This window comes from Hyperolius riggenbachi, chromosome 4 (genome assembly GCF_040937935.1).
Source record: "Hyperolius riggenbachi isolate aHypRig1 chromosome 4, aHypRig1.pri, whole genome shotgun sequence".
Taxonomy (NCBI): domain Eukaryota; kingdom Metazoa; phylum Chordata; class Amphibia; order Anura; family Hyperoliidae; genus Hyperolius; species Hyperolius riggenbachi.
This window is the reverse complement of record NC_090649.1, coordinates 353,609,388-353,629,331: the sequence shown is the minus strand read 5'-3', so window position 1 is coordinate 353,629,331 and position 19,944 is coordinate 353,609,388. Positions and strand designations below refer to the sequence as shown.

The 19,944-nt window shown below is 45.0% G+C and overlaps 1 protein-coding gene across 4 annotated transcripts in view; it reads left to right on the top strand.

Moving 5' to 3' along the window:
• The window catches only part of MEMO1 (mediator of cell motility 1), a 715,696-nt gene that overhangs the window by 45,792 nt on the left and 649,960 nt on the right, over positions 1 to 19,944 (top strand). For all 4 annotated transcript variants that reach the window (XM_068231917.1, XM_068231916.1, XM_068231919.1 and 1 more), the window contains exon 3: positions 8,686 to 8,754. In XM_068231917.1, coding sequence (XP_068088018.1) covers positions 8,686 to 8,754 — 69 coding nt within the window. The remainder of the gene's footprint in view (positions 1 to 8,685; positions 8,755 to 19,944) is intronic.

Here is a 19,944-nt window from a genome sequence, read left to right as displayed (position 1 = left end):
TATCTTTTTTTTTTTTTTTTTCAACAAGTAATTAGCGACGAATCCGCTAGTTGTGTGCTTTGTGAAGTCAGTTGAGAGAAGTAAGCCAGTTCTGGTTAAAAATATTCCCAGATGGGATTTACCTTTTGTTTTACAGGCTTTGTCGTCAGATTATTTTGTAGATGATGATTTGTTACGTTTATCTACATTAAAAACAGTATTTCTAGTAGCCCTCACCTCTGCTAGGCGAGTTAGTTGCATGCACTGTCCTTGCAAGCAGCCATTCTGTTCCTTTCACAATGATAGAGTAGTTTTAAGAACAAGTCCAGAATTCCTGCCTAAAGTGGGTGACATTTACCATAGGACTCAAGAAATTATATTACCATCCTTATATAGTGAACCTAAAACAGAAGAGGAAACAAGATGGCACAGACTGGATGTTAAGGAGAATCTGTTATCTTACTTGGACAAAGTGAAAGATTTTAGGAAAACGGAATCTTTGTTTGTGAACTTTTCAGGTAAATATAAATGTACTAGAGCCTCAAGTAAAACCATAGCCAAATAGATCAAGGATTGTATAAAAGAAGCATATAAGTTTTCAGGAAAAGGATCCTCCTCTAGGCTTAAGGGCTTATTCTACAAGGGCAGCTGCAACGACATGGGCCTACAAGCAAGGAATATCGCCCACAGACATCTGCAAAGCTGCAACCTGAAAGAGTCTCAACCCATTTATGAAGCACTACAGACTTGATCGACTCTCTGCGAAGGATCAAAGATTTGGGAGAACTGTCCTGGAGGCAGTGAACCCGCCCTAAAGCCGCATCTACACGCATAGATGCGGCCGCGATGTTCCTTATCATTCGAGCCGCTGATGCGGCTTGATTGATAGGATCTGACAGGACGGATCTCCCCACCGCCGATTCCCTGCTCGCTCCCAATGGCAATGGCAGGGAATCGAGCGGAAGATAAGTGGCGCCGGCGGGGACGAGCGGGGAATCGAATCCGGCGAGCGGGGACGCGGCGGGTACACGGAGGAGGCGATCCCGCCGGATCGCCACCTCATCAACACGTGTAGATGAGGCATTAGGTGTGTAAATTTAATTTACTTGTTTATCATCTCAAAGTGTACCTGTCCTGGAGTGTACTGGAAAAACCACGTTACTTTTCCTGCTAACTGTATTTTTGGTAACACTCAAGGACAGGTAGGGGTACCCACCCATTTATACTTAGTAATATATCTGTATGGCATATTTCTATTATGTTTATATGCTTATGATATTTAAACGGAATTGTAATGTTTTCTTTATATTTATAAATTAGCATAAGGTTAGGTTTATTGGTTCCTGTTACTTGTCATTGTACTGCCTGACCTCCAGCTCCGTTTCAAATTTATAGGGAGGTTCTTGGATGTTTCCTGTTCCTGGGAGGGACCAAGTCTCAAAGTTTACCTGTCCTGGAGTGATACCAAAAATACCGTTAGCAGATAAGCTAACATGTGGTTTCTCTTATTGTCCTCCAGTCCGGCCCCCAAAAGTGAGTACACTGGCGCTTCCCTATTAGGAAACACAGACTTAAATGATTAAATCAACTACACTACTACCCTCCCCTCTATATAGGTGCATCTCCCATAAGCCAAGTCTTTTCACCGTGTTTCCTCTGTGTTCACAAGCTTTATTTTTCCTTAACAGGTTAGGCTAAGGATTCTGCACTGTAGCCAAGAGAATCCTTAGTCCAAGGCTAGCAAAACAATAGAAAAGAGCACTCTGAGAGACTAAATGGTATGTAAAAGTCACTGTCCTATCCAAGACAGGTCTCGCCTGAAAAACATTGGCTGTCAGCGGTGTCCAGCCAATATAAGCGTGTCCCCGTTAAGACAGCCGGGAACCAGTATCTCCAGGTGGGCTTCCAAGGTAGAGGGTCCGCAGTAGGTGATTGGTGAAGGTCCCAGTTTGGGCAATGTTGGTAATTGTCATGATTTTCCTGTATAGATCGTTAGTTGTTACGATAAAAAATGTCAGTTAAATATATCATATAGCAGACACACAGTGATATTTGAGAAGTGAAATTAAGTTTATTGGATTTACAGAAAGTGTGCAATAATTGTTTAAACAAAATTAGGCAGGTGTATAAATTTGGGCACCGAAAAAAAAAAAGGGAAATTAATATTTAGTAGCTCCTTCTTTTCCAGAAACTACAGCCTCTAAACGCTTCCTGTAGGTTCCAATAAACGTCTGGATTCTGGTTGAAGCTATTTTGGACCATTCCTCTTTACAAAACATCTCTAGTTCATTCAGGTTTGATGGCTTCCGAGCACGGACACCTCTCTTTAACTCACACCACAGATTTTTAATTATATTCAGGTCTGGGGACAGAGATGGCCGTTCCAGAACGTTGTACTTGTTCCTCTGCATGAATGCCTTACTGAATTTTGAGCAGTGTTCAGGGGCGTCGTCTTGTTGAAAGATCCATCCCCGGCTCAGCTTCAGGTTTGTCACGGATTCCTGGACATTGGTCTCCAGAATCTGCTGCTACTGAGTGGACTTAATGCGTCCCTCAACTTTGGCAAGATTCCCAGTCCCTAAACTGGCCACACAGCCCCACAGCATGATGGAACCACCACCAGTTACACACAGAGATAACAGTGAGGGAAATCCCTCCCCCCTCCCCACATTGTTCACTCTCCTGTCACTAAATGAGCAGACTGCCATCAGTTCATAGTGAAAGGAATACAGTAAACAAGAGATAAGCAAATGAAATGTATACATCATTATTTTCCAATACTTCAGGAACTCTCTCAAACTCAGGTTAAAAAACACATGTTAATCAATAGTATCCCTTTAAGGAAAGACTTGCCACTACATGTGACATGATCTGGCCTGCCTGACTGAAACCTGGCTTTCTGAACCTGTTGGCCCCACCCTGGAGGCAGCTGTGCCAACAAACTATTCCGTGATATACTGCAACAGGAAAGAACGCAGGGGAGGAGGGGTTGCACTTTGCTTTAGATCAGCTTTGAAAATCAGACTACTTACTGTAGGTCCTACCAACTCGTTTGAATGCTTGGGGGTGCAACTTTCAGCTGAGGAAAACATTAACATATTGCTGATCTACCGCCCACCAGAAAAATACTCCTTGAGGAATTTGTAGACCTCCTATGCAACCTAACACTGCAACACCCCAGATGGATTGTTCTTGGAGATTTCAACACATGGGTGGACGACTCCTCCTCACAATTTGGAAAAGAGCTACCTCGTGCCTTACATGAACTGGGCTTCCTCCAATCAATCAGCTCTGCTACTCACAGGAAAGGTCACACTCTGGACCTTATATTCCATACTGGGCTGTCAATAGCCAATGTGGAAATTAATCCTGTTGCCTGGTCAGACCATCACACTATCCACTTCTCCCTCTCAATACCAGCCGTCAAACACCAGGTCAAGAATCAAATAAAATATCGCTGCTTAAAAGGGCTAACACCTCAACATATCCGAGATAACCTTAGCTTTGATGAATTGACTGACTCCAGCTTGGACCCTGATACTCTGGTGTTTAAATACAACAAATGTGTGTCCTCCACCTTTAAGACCATTGCTCCTCTGCGCACCAAATATCTTACTCCACACCATCATGCACAGTGGTTTGATAACGCTATAAAAGAGCTGAAAAGACAAGGCCGAAAACTTGAGAGGCTGTGGCGCAAATCTCAGTCCCCAGAAGACAAACATGCCTTAATCTTCCACTTGAAGAGCTACCAAAAGGTAATCACGGGAAAAAAATCATCCTTTCTATCACAAGAGATTGCAAATGCAGTTAACAAACCAGCCCAACTGTTCCGCACAGTGGAAAAACTCTGTAACCCAGCATGTCAAAAACTTAATATCGAGTCTTCAAAGGACCTCTGTGACCAATTTGCCCATTTCTTCACAGACAAAGTCTCCGCTATAAGGTCCGCCATCCAACTTACAGCATCTGAGCCTAATATAGCGCCGAAGACCATTAGCAGAGACAACGTAACACCTTGGTCAAACTTCAAAGAAATTGATGAAGAAGTCACATCAAGCATCCTCCTTCACATCCGCCTAACTACCTGTGACCTGGATCCTGGCCCAACACAGTTCATGTTGAACTGCCCCGACCTGTTTGTACCGGTATTCCTCAAAATTGTTAACTGTTCCTTACAATCAGGGATATTTCCTGCTTTACTGAAGGAAGCAATCATCAGGCCTCTCCTCAAAAAACCCTCCCTGGACCCAGATGCAATGACCAGCTACAGACCTGTCTCTAACCTCCCCTTTCTGGGAAAGCTAATTGAAAAAAGCTGTATACCTCCAGCTAGAAGCCAGAATCCTACAAAATAACAGTTATGACCCATTCCAGTCTGGCTTCAGGAAACACCACAGCACTGAAACTGCCCTCATCCAAATATGCAACCACCTGCTCATGGCAAGAGACAGAGGAGAGTGCTCGATCCTCATACTGCTAGACCTTTCTGCAGCCTTTGACACAGTTGACCATGACATCTTGATAAACAGGCTACAGGAATACTGCGGGATTGATGGCATAGTACGTCAGTGGTTCCAATCCTTCTTGAGTGGCAGAACCCACAAAGTGTCTATGGGGCCCTTCCTGTCCACCCCTGTAACACTTAAGTATGGGGTGCCCCAGGGCTCAATCCTCTCTCCCCTGCTTTTCACGATTTACATGCTACCGTTGGGAAAACTAATCCAAAAACATGGCCTGACATACCACTGCTATGCAGACGACACCCAACTATATCTTTCCTTCAAGCCTGGTGTGACAGACCCAACTCTAACTATAAACGCCTGCTTACGTGAACTACAGCAATGGATGAATGACAACTGGCTGAAACTAAATGCAGACAAAACTGAAGTCCTTCTGATTGGAGGGCAGAGCATGATAACAAAACAACTTAACTTGCAGTCTTCACCACTGGGAATAGGAGGCACGGATCTATGCAGCTCTGATCATGTGCGTAGCCTGGGAGTTCTAATTGATGGGGATTTAAACTTCAGAACTCAAATCTCTGCTGTGGCGAAATCATCCTATTTTCACCTGAAGAACATTGCAAAAATCAAGCACCTCATACCCCCAGAAGATCTGCCAACCTTAGTCCACGCCTTCATCACATCCCGACTGGACTACTGCAATGCTCTCTACACTGGCCTTCCAAAAAAGGCCTTGTACCGCCTACAGCTGATACAGAATACTGCTGCCAGACTGCTAACCAACCAACCCCGTCACTGCCACATAACGCCAGTCCTGCATTCCCTTCACTGGCTACCTATAGAATGGAGGGTCCTATTCAAGATCGGCCTACTGACATTTAAATCCCTGAATAATCTAGGCCCTGGATACATGAAAGATATGTTACAGCTGCGTAGCAATCCCCGCATTCTCAGATCCACAGGTTCTAATAATCTAGTCATACCCAGAGTCCACTTAGAAACTTTTGGTCCCAGAGCCTTCTGTCATGCTGCCCCTACGTTTTGGAACTCCTTACCTCAACAGATCAGGACAGCCCCATCCCTGGACGTGTTTAAATCCAGACTGAAAACCCACCTGTTCAGTCTGGCATTTGCAGAAATATAACTTTTGTTGTGTGAATACTTCATCCTACTAATTACTGAATCTGAGAGAGCCTAAGCGCTTTGAGTCCTATGGGAGAAAAGCGCTATAGAAATGTTATTGTATTGTATTTTATTTATGAACAATATCTGTCTTTGTTCTCCAAACCTTCTCATTCAGCGGTACTTATTCTTTACATGCTAGCATCACTACCACCTACACAAGTACAACTAAATGGATGCTGAACCTGTCATGAAAGAAAACTGGGGACTGGAATGGTAACTGGAAAGCCATAGTGAAGTATTTAGATAATGTGTAATCAACAGAAGCAGCTTACAATGTCCATACTGCGCATGCACAAGTACAGTTTGTGCATGTCCTTTAGAACAGAGGCAATCGCTTTTGTACATGCTCTGCCAAGTCTCATGCAGACTAGCACAACATTTTAGACAAGCACTTGCGAGAGGGCCTATATCTGAAATGTTGTTCTAATATGTCTGGAACTAGGCAGTGTATGGACACAATAAATGAGCAATAGCCCTTGCAACGGTGGAGCTTGGGCCATCTGTTACATTGGGGTTACAGACAGGTCCTACAATGATCTGAGTAGCTTCCTCCTACTTTGCCTCAATTCTCCTGGCCTGCAGAACTATGACATGTGCCTTCTTTCTACTTGACATGCGCAAACCATTCTCACGCATGTGCAGTATGGTCACACTTGACCATTGTCTCACAGTAAAGAAAAGAAACTGTAAAGTAAAGCAACTGGGGGACCAAGCGCTGAATTTGTACTTTTTGTGAGATTTGGGAAGCCTGTGGAATATCCAGAGGCTTTCCACTACCAAGGTAAGTATTATTTCATTTATTTATTAATATATTTTATTGATAGATAGATAGATAGATATAGTGGGATGCGAAAGTTTGGGCAACGTCATGATTTTCCTGTATAAATCGTTGGTTGTTACGATAAAAAATGTCAGTTAAATATATCATATAGGAGACACACACACACAGGGATATTTGAGAAGTGAAATTAAGTTTATTGGATTTACGGAAGGTGTGCAATAATTGTTTAAACAGAAATAGGCAGGTGCATAAATTTGAGCATCACAAAAAGAAATGAGTTTTTTTTTTTTTTTTTTAGTAGATCCACCTTTTGCAGAAATTACAACCTCTATACGCTTCCTGTAGGTTCCAATGAGAGTCTGGATTCTGGTTGAAGTTATTTTGGACCATTCCTCTTTACAAAACATCTCTAGTTCATTCAGGTTAGATGGCTTCTGAGCATGGACAGCTCTCTTTAACTCACACCACAGATTTTCAATGATCTGTAATTCTGGGGACTGAAATGGCCATTGCAGAACGTTGTACTTGTTCCTCTGCATGAATGCCTTAGTGGATTTTGAGCAATGTTTAGGGTCGCTGTCTTGTTGAAAGATCCATCCCCGGCGCAGCTTCAGCTTTGTCACTGATTCCTGGACATTGGTCTCCAGAATCTGCTGATAATGAGTGGAATCCATGCGTCCCTCAACTTTGACAGCCCCACAGCATGATGGAACCGCCACCATATTTTACTGTTGGTAGCAGGAGTTTTTCTTGGAATGCAGTGTTCTTATTCCTCCATGCATAATGCCCCTTGTTATGCCCAAATAACTAAATTTTAGTATTCTCAGTCCACAGCACCTTGTTCTAAAATGAAGCTGGCTTGTCCAAATGTGCTTTAGCATACCTCAAGTGGCTCTGTTTGTGCTGTGGGTGGAGAAAAGGCTTCCTCTGCATCACTCTCGCATACAGCATCTCCTTGTGTAAAGTGCGCAGAATGGTTGAGCGATGCACAGTGACTCCATCTGCAGCAAGTTGATGTTGTAGGTCTTTGGTGCTCTGGACGAGCTGCAGAGATCTACAGCTCAGGTGGGAGACTCTGTCCATAGGACAACTATTAGTCATGCACTGTACAAAGTTGGCCTTTATGGAAGAGTGGAAAGAAGAAAGGCATTGTTAACAGAAAGCATAAGCAGTCCCGTTTGCAGTTTGCCACAAGCCATGTGGGGGACACAGCAACCATGTGGAAGAAGGTGCTCTGGTCAGATGATACCAAAATGGAACTTTTTGGCCAAAATGCAAAACGCTATGTGTGGCTGAAAACTAACACTGCACATCACTCTGAACACACCATCACCACTGTCAAACATGGTGGTGGCAGCATCATGCTCTGGGGTTCTTTCTCTTTAGCAGGGACAGGGAAGCTGGTCAGAGTTGATGGGAAGATGGATGGATCCAAATACAGGGCAATCTTGGAAGAAAACCTCTTGGAGTCTGCAAAAGACTTAAGACTGGGGTGGAGGTTCACCGTCCAGCAGGACAATGACCCTAAACATAAAGCCAGGTTAAGACTGGGGTGGAGGTTCACCGTCCAGCAGGACAATGACCCTAAACATAAAGCCAGGGCAACAATGGAATGGTTTAAAACAAAACATATCTATGTGTTAGAATGGCCCAGTCAAAGTCCAGATCTAAATCCAATCGAGAATCTGTGGCAAGATCTGAAAACTGCTGTTCACAAACGCTTCCATGTACTCTGACTGAGCTGGAGCTGTTTTGCAAAGAAGAATGGGCAAAGATTTCAGTCTCTGGATATGCAAAGCTGGTAGAGTCATACCCTAAAAGACTGGCAGCTGTAATTGCAGCAAAAGGGTGTTCTACAAAGTATTGACTCAGGGGGCTGAATAATTACGCACACCCCACTTTGCAGTTATTTATTTGTAAAAAATGTTTGGAATGATGCATGATTTTCGATCCACTTCTCACATGTACACCACTTTGTATTGGTCTTTCACGTAGAATTCCAATAAAATTGATTGTGGCAGTAATGTGACAAAATGTGGAAAACTTCAAGGGGAGCGAATACTTTTGCAACCCTCTGTATGTATGTGTGTGTATATGTGTGTGTGTGTGTATATATATATATATCTCTCTCTCTCTCTCTCTCTCTCTCTCTCTCTCTCTCTCTCTCTCTCTCTCTCTCTCTCGATACTTTGATGCTGCTTGTATAATGTCTGTTTAAAATTTAAACCCTGTGCAGAAATATAATTGGCCATTTCCCTTGTCTGTATTTTACAGTCATGCAGGATATACCTACTGTGGATCCTGTGCAGCTCATGCATACAAGCAAGTAGACCCTTCAATTACGTAAGTTTTATCTGGTCACCCTCTTAATTAGGTTAAGCCCGGTTCACATTAGCGTTTATTTCCGAAACACATACTGTACAAACAGATCGGATGTGAATGGATCCAATGTTAACCTATGGATCCATTCACATGTGTCCGTTGGTATGGATATGTTCCGGACCCCGGACCTAAAAATTGCTGCATTACGTTCTACTTAGCTGAACAGATCCGGACAATAATGCTGCAGCATTGGGGCAATGGAAAACGGAACGTTTCTTCACACTAGTGAACAAACGGACCGTTCCACGGGGGATGGGGGCATGGGCCGACACAAATCTAGCGATGGGAGGGTGAGGGAAGGGTACAGCAGCCAGGTGGGTGGGTGAGGGAGGTTTTATACATACCTAATCTTCCGTAGCAGCCGACGGTAGAGGCTTCCGCCGTCTTCCGCGTCATGTGACTAGTCACATGACGCGCTGTGTAGTCACAGCGGAAGAAGAGGAAGCCTCTACCGCCGGCTGCTACGGAAATTAGGTATGTATTGCTGAGTGAAAACTGATTAGATCAGTCATTCATCAGATCTGTTTTCACTATGTGAACAGGGCCACGGACGAGCCATCCGGATCCGGTGAAGCGGTGACCGGATCTGCTCACAGGATACTTTTGACTCACAACGCAGATGTGAACCGGGCCTTAGTATGTATAAGTGTGATTGTTCACTTTTTTTTCTCCATTATTGTTAATTAAGCTAATACATTTTATGTAGTGCTGGGTGAAGTTGCACCAGTGAAAGGTGTTGGAAAATGTTCTTTTAATAGTAAAAAGCAGGAGGTTACCAATACGTTTGTCCACCTACCCATATGCAGTGCCTTTTCTGGGTATTATACAAGGTGGAGGCACACAAAAGGCAATATAAACGTGCTATTACTTTAACCTCCTGCCAACCGCGTCACGCCGATGGGCGAAGCCGCGGCGGCAGCCCCAGGACCACCTAACACCGAGCGGCATAAAGTCATTGGGGCACTGAATTGCGGGCGATCGCACGCGCACATTGCCCAGCATCCCTTGCGGCCCCCCTCCGTCATTAGCCCGCCGGCCAATTAGCAGCGCCGGCGGGCTGTTGGGAAACGATCTGGCCTATAAAATGCGTATAATACAAGTTGTTTAGTAAACAACCTGTATTTTATACTGGCTGCCGCCTCATCTAGTGGTCACAGCGCTCCTGGATCGACCACTAGATAGGACGGCAGCCCTGTTAGTGTTTGTACACCGTTTTTTCTGCTCGATTTTCCCCCCCACACACTGATCGCCGCTGATCACCCCCACTACCCCCCTCACTGGCCCTGACAGGCGTCTGACTGAGGTCTGAGTGACATCTGGTCGTCTGTCCCCAGCTCTGATCGAGGTCTGAGTGACATGTGGGTGACATCTATTTCCTGTGCACTGTATATTGACATTCGATCGCCTGTCACCAGCTCTGATTTGCATTTGATCGTTTCTGATTGCCCTGTGATTGATCTCTGTTTACATTGCCTGGCATCTAACAGCTGCACTGTGATTGACATCTAGCCACCTGTCATCAGTTCTGATTGAGGTCTGAGTGATATCTAATCGGTCTGTGCACTGTTTTTGACATCTGATTGCTGGTTTACACTGTGATTGGCATCTGGTTATCTCTGATTGCCCTGTGATTGATTGCTGTTTACATCCTTTGGCATCTGACAGCTGAACTGTGATTGACTGTCACCAGCTTTGATTGAGGTCTGAGTGACAATTGATTGAGATCTGAGTGACATATCGTCTGGGTGCTGTTTTGACATCTGATCGCCTGTTTTCACTCCGATTGGTATCCGATCAGCCTCTTGCTTGCCCTGTGATTGGTCAGCAACTTCAGGCCTGCTTCGAATGCACCGACTGGTCAGCCCTGGAGTCACCTTGCCTGGAGGAATGGGCTGAGAACATCACGTCCTACATCAGCTTCTGTGAGGAGTCATGCATCCCGACGAAGAGCTTCAAAGTCTTCCCCAACAGCAAGCCTTGGTTCAATGGTAAGCTGAACCAGCTCAGGAAAACAAAGGCAGCTGCTCACAAATCAGGCACCCCAGAGGAGTTTCGTGAGGCCAGGAACACCCTTAACCACGAACTCAAGGTGGCGAAGCGGAACTATTCCGACAAGCTGCGTCTCAGCCTCCAGTCTAACAATCCACGGGAAGTCTGGAGAGGCCTAAGGGCAGCCACGAATCTGAACCCCCCCAGCTCCACCCAGCACAGTACTTGCCGAGAAACTCAACGAGTTCTACTGCCGGTTTGAGAAAGACCCCCCCCCCCCCCCACACTTGAGGCACAAGCAATCACACCAGCGATGTCACCCGGCACAGGTCCGGTAACTGTCCGAGAAGCTGATGTCCTGAAACACCTCCGATGGCTTAACCCCAGGAAGGCCTCAGGCCCGGACGGCGTGTCATCTATCTGCCTGCGAACCTGCGCAACCCAACTTGCTCCGGTCTTCACCCCTCTCTTTAACAAATCACTGGCCGAGGGCAAAGTTCCAACCTGCCTTAAAAAATCCACAATCATTCCGGTTCCCAAGAAGCCAGGGAACTGTGATCTCAACAACTATAGGCCAGTAGCACTCACCCCCACCATCATGAAGATCCTGGAAAGGCTGGTCCTCCACCACCTGAAGCACTCCACTGACTCCCTCCTAGACCCACTTCAATTTGCCTACAGGCCAAACGGGTCTATCGAGGACGCCATCAACATCACTCTGGCGCACATTACAGAACACCTCGATAACCCGAACACCTATGCCCGGATCCTTTTCCTTGATTTTAGCTCAGCCTTTAATACAATATGCCCAAACATCCTATACGAAAACCTTGTTCATCTTGGCCTTGACCCCCTGTTGTGCTCCTGGATCAAAGACTTCCTCACAGACAGGACACGAGTGAGGCTCGGTAACTGCTCGTCACAGGATAGAACAACAAACACGGGAGCCCCGCAGGGGTGCGTACTGTCCCCTATCCTGTTTTCCCTCTACACGAACAGGTTCACCTCTTCCGCCGACTCTGTCAAGGTCATAAAATTTGCAGATGACACCACCATACTGGGGCTCATAGGCGGCGACGGCGAACACGCGTACAGGGAAGAGGTCGCACGCATCTGCAAGTGGTGCAAAGACAATCAACTGGTACTCAACGCTACAAAAACAGTCGAGCTAATAGTGGACTTCAGAAGGCGCCCTCACCCACTCCACCCGGTCTCCATCGAAGGCATCGACGTCTCCAGGGAGTCGAGCGTCTGATTCCTGGGTGCCACCATCATGAAAGACCTTAGGTGGGCTGAAAATACCTCCAAGGCCCAGAAGAGGGCTCAGCAGAGGCTGTTCTTTCTGAGGCAGCTGAGGAAATTCGGGATGCCGCGGGAACTGATGATCACCTTCTACACCGCAACTGTGGAGTCCATCCTCTGCTCCTCTATTGTCGTTTGGTACGCAGGCGATCCTGCAAGCGACAGACTTAAGCTCCAGAGAGTAATCAATGCCGCTGAGAGGATCATCGGGTCTCCCCTTCCACCTCTGGATCTCCTACATACCTCCAGACTGTGGTCTAGAGCAAACAGAATATTGAACGACCCTACTCTCCCTGGCAGCCGATACTTTGACCGCCTGCCCTCGGGTCGCCGCTATAGATCGATCCTCACTAAGACCACCAGACATTTGAACACTTTCTTTCCCCAAGCTGTTCTCCTACTGAACTCGAGCTACCACCCTTGCAAGCACCCCCTAGCTGTGCATTGAGGCTGCACTACTGCCCAACTATGTTTACACCCCCCCCCCCCCCCTGCAATATGTTTGATGTTTAGCTCCTTCTTCCATCTGTGTGAATTGATCTGTATAAAATCTGTATCTGTATACTCCTGCCGTGTGTACCACAAAAAATTCCGGGTGCGTCAGTTGACGTACTTGGCGAATAAAGCTGATTCTGATTCTAATTGACCGCTTTCTGTTTATAATTGCATTCAATTACATTTGATTGCCTCTGATTGCATTTGATTGTTTTCGATTGCTATTTGATTGCCTCTGAATCTGATCACCCCCCCCTCCCCGGTCACTATTCTAGTGATCTAAAAACAGGCCAGTGAGTTAGCTAGGCCCCTTTAGTTAGCGCCCAGCCCACTACACCGCAGTCAGTAATAAGTCGCTGATTAGCGTCATCACTGTCGCTAATCAGCATTGGTACGATATAGTATATCTGTAAGTGATCAGTACTGATCGCAGTCAGATCTATATAAGTACGCTAGGGTCACCTTAGAGTAGGCTCCACTAAAAACGCAGTGTTTGCCCGATCAGGCTTAATCGTTCGACCGCACTTGCGTTCAACCCGCCCCACCGCAGTGAAAGAATTTTTTTTCTGATCACTGCAAAAACACAATAGCTGCGGCGCTCTAAAGATCAGTTCTGATTTTTTTTTTTTTTTAAAATCAAAACTGAGCGATTGCAGCTGTTTACTTAACAAATACTTCCATTTGCTAGACAGGTGCATTTTTTCCTGGGTAGTCTCAGAGGAATACCTCCTAAATTTAGCAGCCCAAAATGGCAAGAAAGGGGTATTCCCTGCAAGAGGCCTACAGTATTCTGGCCGAGTCGGGTGAGAGTGATTGGGACTTCTCATCAGACGAATCATCCGGCTCAGAATTTGAACCTGTAGTGGACAGTGGCTCTCTGACCGATAGTTCTGATGACGAGGTTGGGGTCCCTGCTAGCGCCAGGCGTACCCGACCCCATGTCAGTGGACCGCAGGTGGCGCAGGATCAACCTCAAGGGCAGCAGAGTGGTGCTAGTGCTGATCCAGGTTTTCATGGTGAGGCATGCACCACCAGCGCAGCACCTCCTGGACTTGAAACCAGTACTTCCGTAGAGCCTGGTGACGTGGCGAGCACCAGCATGGCAGTTGAAACTGGTTCTGTGGCACGTGCAGTAAGACCCCGGTCGCAGCCACCAAAAACACGGGCCCGTAGTACCCTTAGGCTCCCAGAGGTGTTGGCAAACCCCGATTGGAAGTTCCCTGATTCCGCTGCACCCATAGTGCCCCCTTTCACAGCCCAGTCTGGAGTCCAGGTGGAGACAGATCATCTAGGATCGGCCCTAGACTCTCTTCATCTGATCTTCACCCAGGATCTCTACGACTTAGTCGTGGCAGAGACCAACCGTAAGGCCACACAATTTATCACCGCCAATCCGAACAGCTCCCATGGCCAGCCTTTTTGGTGGAAACAGGTCACAGTTTCCGAATTTAAAATGTTTTTGGGCCTTCTCCTTAACATGGGTCTAACTAAAAAAAAAAATGAGATGCGGTCCTGTTGGTCTACGCACCCAATACATCACATACCCATGTACTCTGCTGTCCAGGGCACGTTTTTGAGGACATCTTGCGCTTTCTGCACTTCGATGACTTTACAACCTGTCATGGAAGAGGCCACCCTGACTATGACCGGCTCCACTCAATTCGACCCCTCATAGACCACCTGTCATCCAAATTTGCAGTTGCTTACACCCCTGAACATAACATTTGTATAGACGAGTCCCTCGTACATTTTACCGGCCGCCTTGACATTAAGCAGTACATCCCAAGCAAGCGCGCCCGGTATGGGGGTCAAGTTGTATAAGCTCTGTGAAAGGGCCACAGGCTATACATATCGCTTTAGGGTCTATGAGGGAAAAGACACAAAATTGGAGCCGGTCGGATGCCCTGACTACCTGGGGTACAGTGACAAGATTGTGTGGGACTTGGTATCACCCTTATTCCACAAGGGGTTCCATCTCTATGTGGACAACTACTACACAAGTGTGGCCCTCTATCAGCATTTGAAGATATTCGAAATTCCCTGCTGTGGCACCGTGCGGCCTAGTTGCCGGGGCTTTCCCCAATAGCTCACTACTACCCGACAGTGAAATGGAAGGACAAGAGGGACGTTTACCTTCTGTTGACCATTCACGGAGACACGACAGTCCAAATTCAGCGAGCAACTGAGGTTGTTGAAAACTCCTCGCCGTCCACGACTATAATTTAAACATGGGAGGGGTGGACTTCAACGACCAGATGTTGGCTCCCTATTTAATTTCCCGAAGGAGCAGACGCTGGTATAAGAAAGTGTCTGTTTACTTAATTCAATTGGCAATGTACAACAGCTTTGTTCTCTACAGTAGGGCTGGGAGAACAACAAGATCCTTCCTTAAATTTCAGGAAGAGGTTGTTTCGGAAATCCTGTATCCAGGAGGAGCCGTGGCCAATCCCCTTAATGTAGTTAGCCGGCTACATGAAAGACACTATGCTTATGTCTTTCAGAGTACCCCAGTTCAACGCACCCCAAGAAAACATTGTCGTGTCTGTAAGAGGGCTGGAATGAGGCGTGACACCACTATTTATTGTCCCTACTGTCCTGACCAGCCTGCCCTATGTATAGGGTAGTGTTTCGACCAGTTCCACAAGCAGGTTCGCTATTGGAGTAGGGAACGTGAGACACGGTAGTAGTCTCTCAAGGCTCTTTCACACTGGAGTGATCTGTTGCGGCAAATTGCCTAGCGAAAATCCCACTTTGCGGTCCCCCCTTACGCCGGAAGTGTACGACTTAACACTAGTGCATACCTACGCTACTGCGCGTCTCCTGTGTGTGAAATCAGACATCTGCTTTTGAGAGACCCAAATACACAGGGCTGCCAGAAACCGCTCCTTTCACTTGGGACAAACTGCATAGTGTACTTTGCCACATCTCTGTATGATTTGTGCGTTGCACACTGTCCCATGGGGGAGGAGAAGTTTGTCCTTGGAAGGTAAGTAAAAAAAAAAAAAAAAAACAAACACAAAAAAACAGGTAAGCAAAAAAGTTAAGTTCCAAATGTTATTGTTTGGGTAAAAAGGTTCAATAAAGTTTATCACCGTTAATGAATTTATTGTATTGCTGCTTGCTTGGTTTTTTTTTTTTTGTTTGTTTTTTTTTCTTTTTCCATCCTTTACCCTTCCAGGTGGACCGACCGGACCGATTGACCAACCAGCTGCAGCACTGATGGTGCATCCTGACAGAAACATTGCGCGTCTGTCAGGTTACACACAAGTCGGTGCATGCAGCGCTGCAGGATGAGATTTCTCCTCCGCCGAAAGATATGGTTGCCAAGGCATATGAGCTGAGGGGCGGTGTTGCAGTTCCTATGCTTTAGCAAGCACTTTGCATCAAAACTGGCAAAGGTTTTTTCATCCACATCGATCGATGTGAGTGGATTAATCGGGTTTGCCAAGGCATAGGAGCAAAGTGGGTTTGGAAACTTTTGTGGGCGGTGCTCCTATGTCCTGTCAAACGCCATGCCCCCGTATTATTTTCACATATTTCGGCAGATATTTTTTCATCCACATTAATCAATGCAAATGTGAGAATCTTTGCCGTTCATTTTTCCTTTTATGGAAAAAAAGGTCACCTGTAAAAAGGAAAAAAAAAAAGTCACCTGTATGCCCAATATAAGGAGTATAGCAGAAACTCCTAATACTGGCCATACATGTAATGATTGCGGAGATGCTAAAATGCCAGGACAGACCCCACAAATTACCCCATTTTAGAAAGAAGACACCCCAAGGTATTTGCTGAGGGGCATGGTGAGTTCACAGAAGATTTATTTTTTTTGTCAAAAGTTAGCAGAAATTGATTTTTTTTAATGTTTTTCTCACAAAGTGTCATTTTCCTCTAACTTGTGACAAAAAATAAAATTTTATATGAACTCACTATGCCGCTCGTGGAATGCTTTGGGGTCTCTTCTTTCCAAAATGAGGTCATTTCTGGGAGGTTTTTACTGTCCTGGCATTATTAGGGGGGCCTAAATTGTGAGCTCCCCTGTAAAGCCTAAAGGCACTCATTGGACCTTGGGCCCCTTGGCACAGCTAGGCTGCAAAAAAGGGTCACATGTGGTATCGCCACAATTTAGTGTAAAAAAAATAATGAAAAAGTTGTCCTTTAAAGAGATATTTCTCCCACCCAGCATGGGTATGTGTAAAAATATACCCCAAAACTCATTGTGCTACTTCTCCTGAGTACGGCGATACCACACGTATGACCCTTTTTTGCAGCCTAGCTGTGCAAAGGGGCTCAAAGTCCAATGAGTACCTTTAGGATTTCACAGGTCAATTTTACTTTTTTGCTTTCCAGACTACTCTTCACAGGTTAGGGCCCCTAAAATGCCAGGGCAGTATAGGACCCCATTTTGGAAAGAAGACACCCCAAGGTTTTCTGTGAGGGGTTGGGTGAGTTCATAGATTTTATTTTTTGTCACAAGTTAGTGGAAATGGATTTTTTTAGTTTTTTCTCACAAAGTATAATTTTCCACTAACTTGTGACAAAAAATTAAATCTTCTATGAACTCACCATACGCCTCACAGAATACATTGGGGCTTCTTCTTTCTAAAACAGAGTCACTTGTAGGGTTCCTATACTGCCCTGGCATTTTAGGGGCCCTAAACCGTGAGGAGTAGTCTGGAAACCAAATAATTAAAATTGACCTGTGAAATCCTAAAGGTACTCAGACTGTGGGCCCCTTTGCACTGCTAGGCTGCAAAAAAGTGTCACACATGTGGTATCGCCGTACTCAGGAGAAGTAGTATAATGTGTTTTGGGGGTATATTTTTACACATACCCATGCTGGGTGGGAGAAATATCTCTGTAAATGGACAACGTTTTCATTTTTTTACACTAAATTGTCCATTTACAGAGATTTCTCCCACCCACCATGGGTATGTGTAAAAATACACCCCAAAACACATTGCACTACCTCTCCTGAGTACGGCGATACCACACGTGACCCTTTTTTGCAGCCTAGCTGTGCAAAGGGACCCAAAAGCCAATGAGTACCTTTAGGATTTCACAGGTCGATTTTACTCATTTGCTTTCCAGACTACTCCTCACGGTTTAGGGCCCCTAAAATGCCAGGGCAGTATAGGAACCCCACAAGCGACCCTATTTTGGAAAGACTACACCCCAAGGTATTCCGTGAGGGGTATGGTGAGTTAATAGAATATTTTATTTTTTGTCACAGGTTAGTGGAAAATGACACTGTGAGAAAAAAACTAAAACAAATTCATTTCCACTACCTTGTGACAAAAGATTAAAATCTTCTTTGAACTCACCATACCCCTCACGGAATACATTGGGGTGTCTTCTTTCCAAATTGGGGTCACTTGTGGGGTTCCTATACGGCCCTGGCATTTTAGGGGCCCTAAACCGCAAGGAGTAGTCTGGAAAGCAAATGAGCAAAATTGACCTGTGAAATCCTAAAGGTACTCCCTGGACTTTGGGCCCCTTTGCACAGCTAGGCTGCAAAAAAGTGTCACACGTGTGGTATCGCCGTACTCAGAAGTAGTGTTTTGGGGTGTATTTTCACACATGCTGGGTGGGAGAAATATTTCTCTAAATGGACAATTTAGTGAAAAAAAAAAATGAAAAAATTGTCCTTTACAGAGATATTTCTCCCACCCAGCATGGGTATGTGTGAAAATACACCCTAAAACACATTATACTACTTCTCCTGAGTACGGCGATACCACATGTGACACTTTTTTGCAGCCTAGCTGTGCAAAGGGGCCCACAGTCTGAGTACCTTTAGGATTTCACAGGTCAATTTTAATTATTTGGTTTCCAGACTACTCCTCACGGTTTAGGGCCCCTAAAATGCCAGGGCATTATAGGAACCCCACAAGTGATCCCATTTTAGAAAGAAGACACCCCAAGGTATTCCGTGAGGGGTATAGTGAGTTCATAGAAGATTTTATTTTTTGTCACAAGTTAGTGGAAAATTACACTTTGTGAGAAAAAAACAAAAAAAATCCATTTGCACTAACTTGTGACAAAAAATAAAATCTTCTATAAACTCACCCAACCCCTCACGGGGAATACCTTAGGGTGTCTTCTTCCCAAAATGGGGTCACTTGTGGGGTTCCTATACTTCTCTGGCATTTTAGGGGCCCTAAACCGTGAGGAGTAGTCTGGAAAACAAATGAGTAAAATTGAATTTTTAATTCCTAAAGGTACGCGTTGGACTGTGGGCCCCTTTGCACAGCTAGGCTGCAAAAAAGTGTCACATGTGGTATTGCTGTACTCAGGAGAAGTAGTGCAATGTGGTTTGGGGTGTCTTTTTACACATACCCATGGTGGGTGGGAGAAATATCTCTGTAAATGGACAATTTTTAGTGTAAAAAAAAATGGAAAAAGTTGTCCTTTACAGAGATTTCTCCCACCCAGCATGGGTATGTGTAAAAATATACCCCAAAACACATTATACTACAGCGATACCACATGTGACACTTTTTTTTTTTTGCTGCCTAGCTGTGCAAAGGGGCCCAAAGTAAAATGAGCACCTTTAGGCTTTACAGGGGTGCTCATAATTTAGCCCCCCCCCAAATGCCAGGGCAGTACAAGTACCCCACAAGTGACCCAATTTTGGAAAGTAGACACCCCAAGGTATTGATTGAGGGGCATGGTGAGTCCGTGGCAGATTTTATTTTATTTTTTTTGTCACAAGTTAGCAGAAATTGAAACACTTTAAAAAAAAAAATAAAAAAATTGTCAGAAAGTGTCATTTTCTGCTAACTTGTGACAAAAAGTAAAATCTTTTATGAACTCACCATGCCCCTCAGCAAATACCTTGGGGTGTCTTCTTTCCAAAATAGGGTCATTTGGAGGGTATTTATACTATCCTGGAATTCTAGCACCTCCAGAAACATGACAGGTGCTCAGAAAAGTCAGAGCTGCTTCAAACTGCGCAAATTCAATTTTTTGTACCATAGTTTGTAAACGTTATAACTTTTTATAAATATACACTTATTGGATTTTTTTTATCAAAGACGTAACACAATAAATTTGGACAAAAACTTGAATAGAATTGTTAGTTCATTTGAAAATGTTTACCACAGAAAGTTGAAAATATAATTTTTTTGACAATTTCTGTCTTTTTTGATGAATATAAGAAAAACTAAAAATCACAGCAGCAATCAAATAGCACCAAAAGAAAGCTATATTAGTGACAAGAAAAGGAAGTAAAATTCATTTGGGTGGTAAGTTGTATGACCGAGCAATAAACAGTTATAGCTGCAGTGGTCTGAATTGTAAAAAATGGCCTGGTCTTTAGGGAGGTTTAGCACTGCAGTCCTCAAGTGGTTAATGGTAGCAAAACTT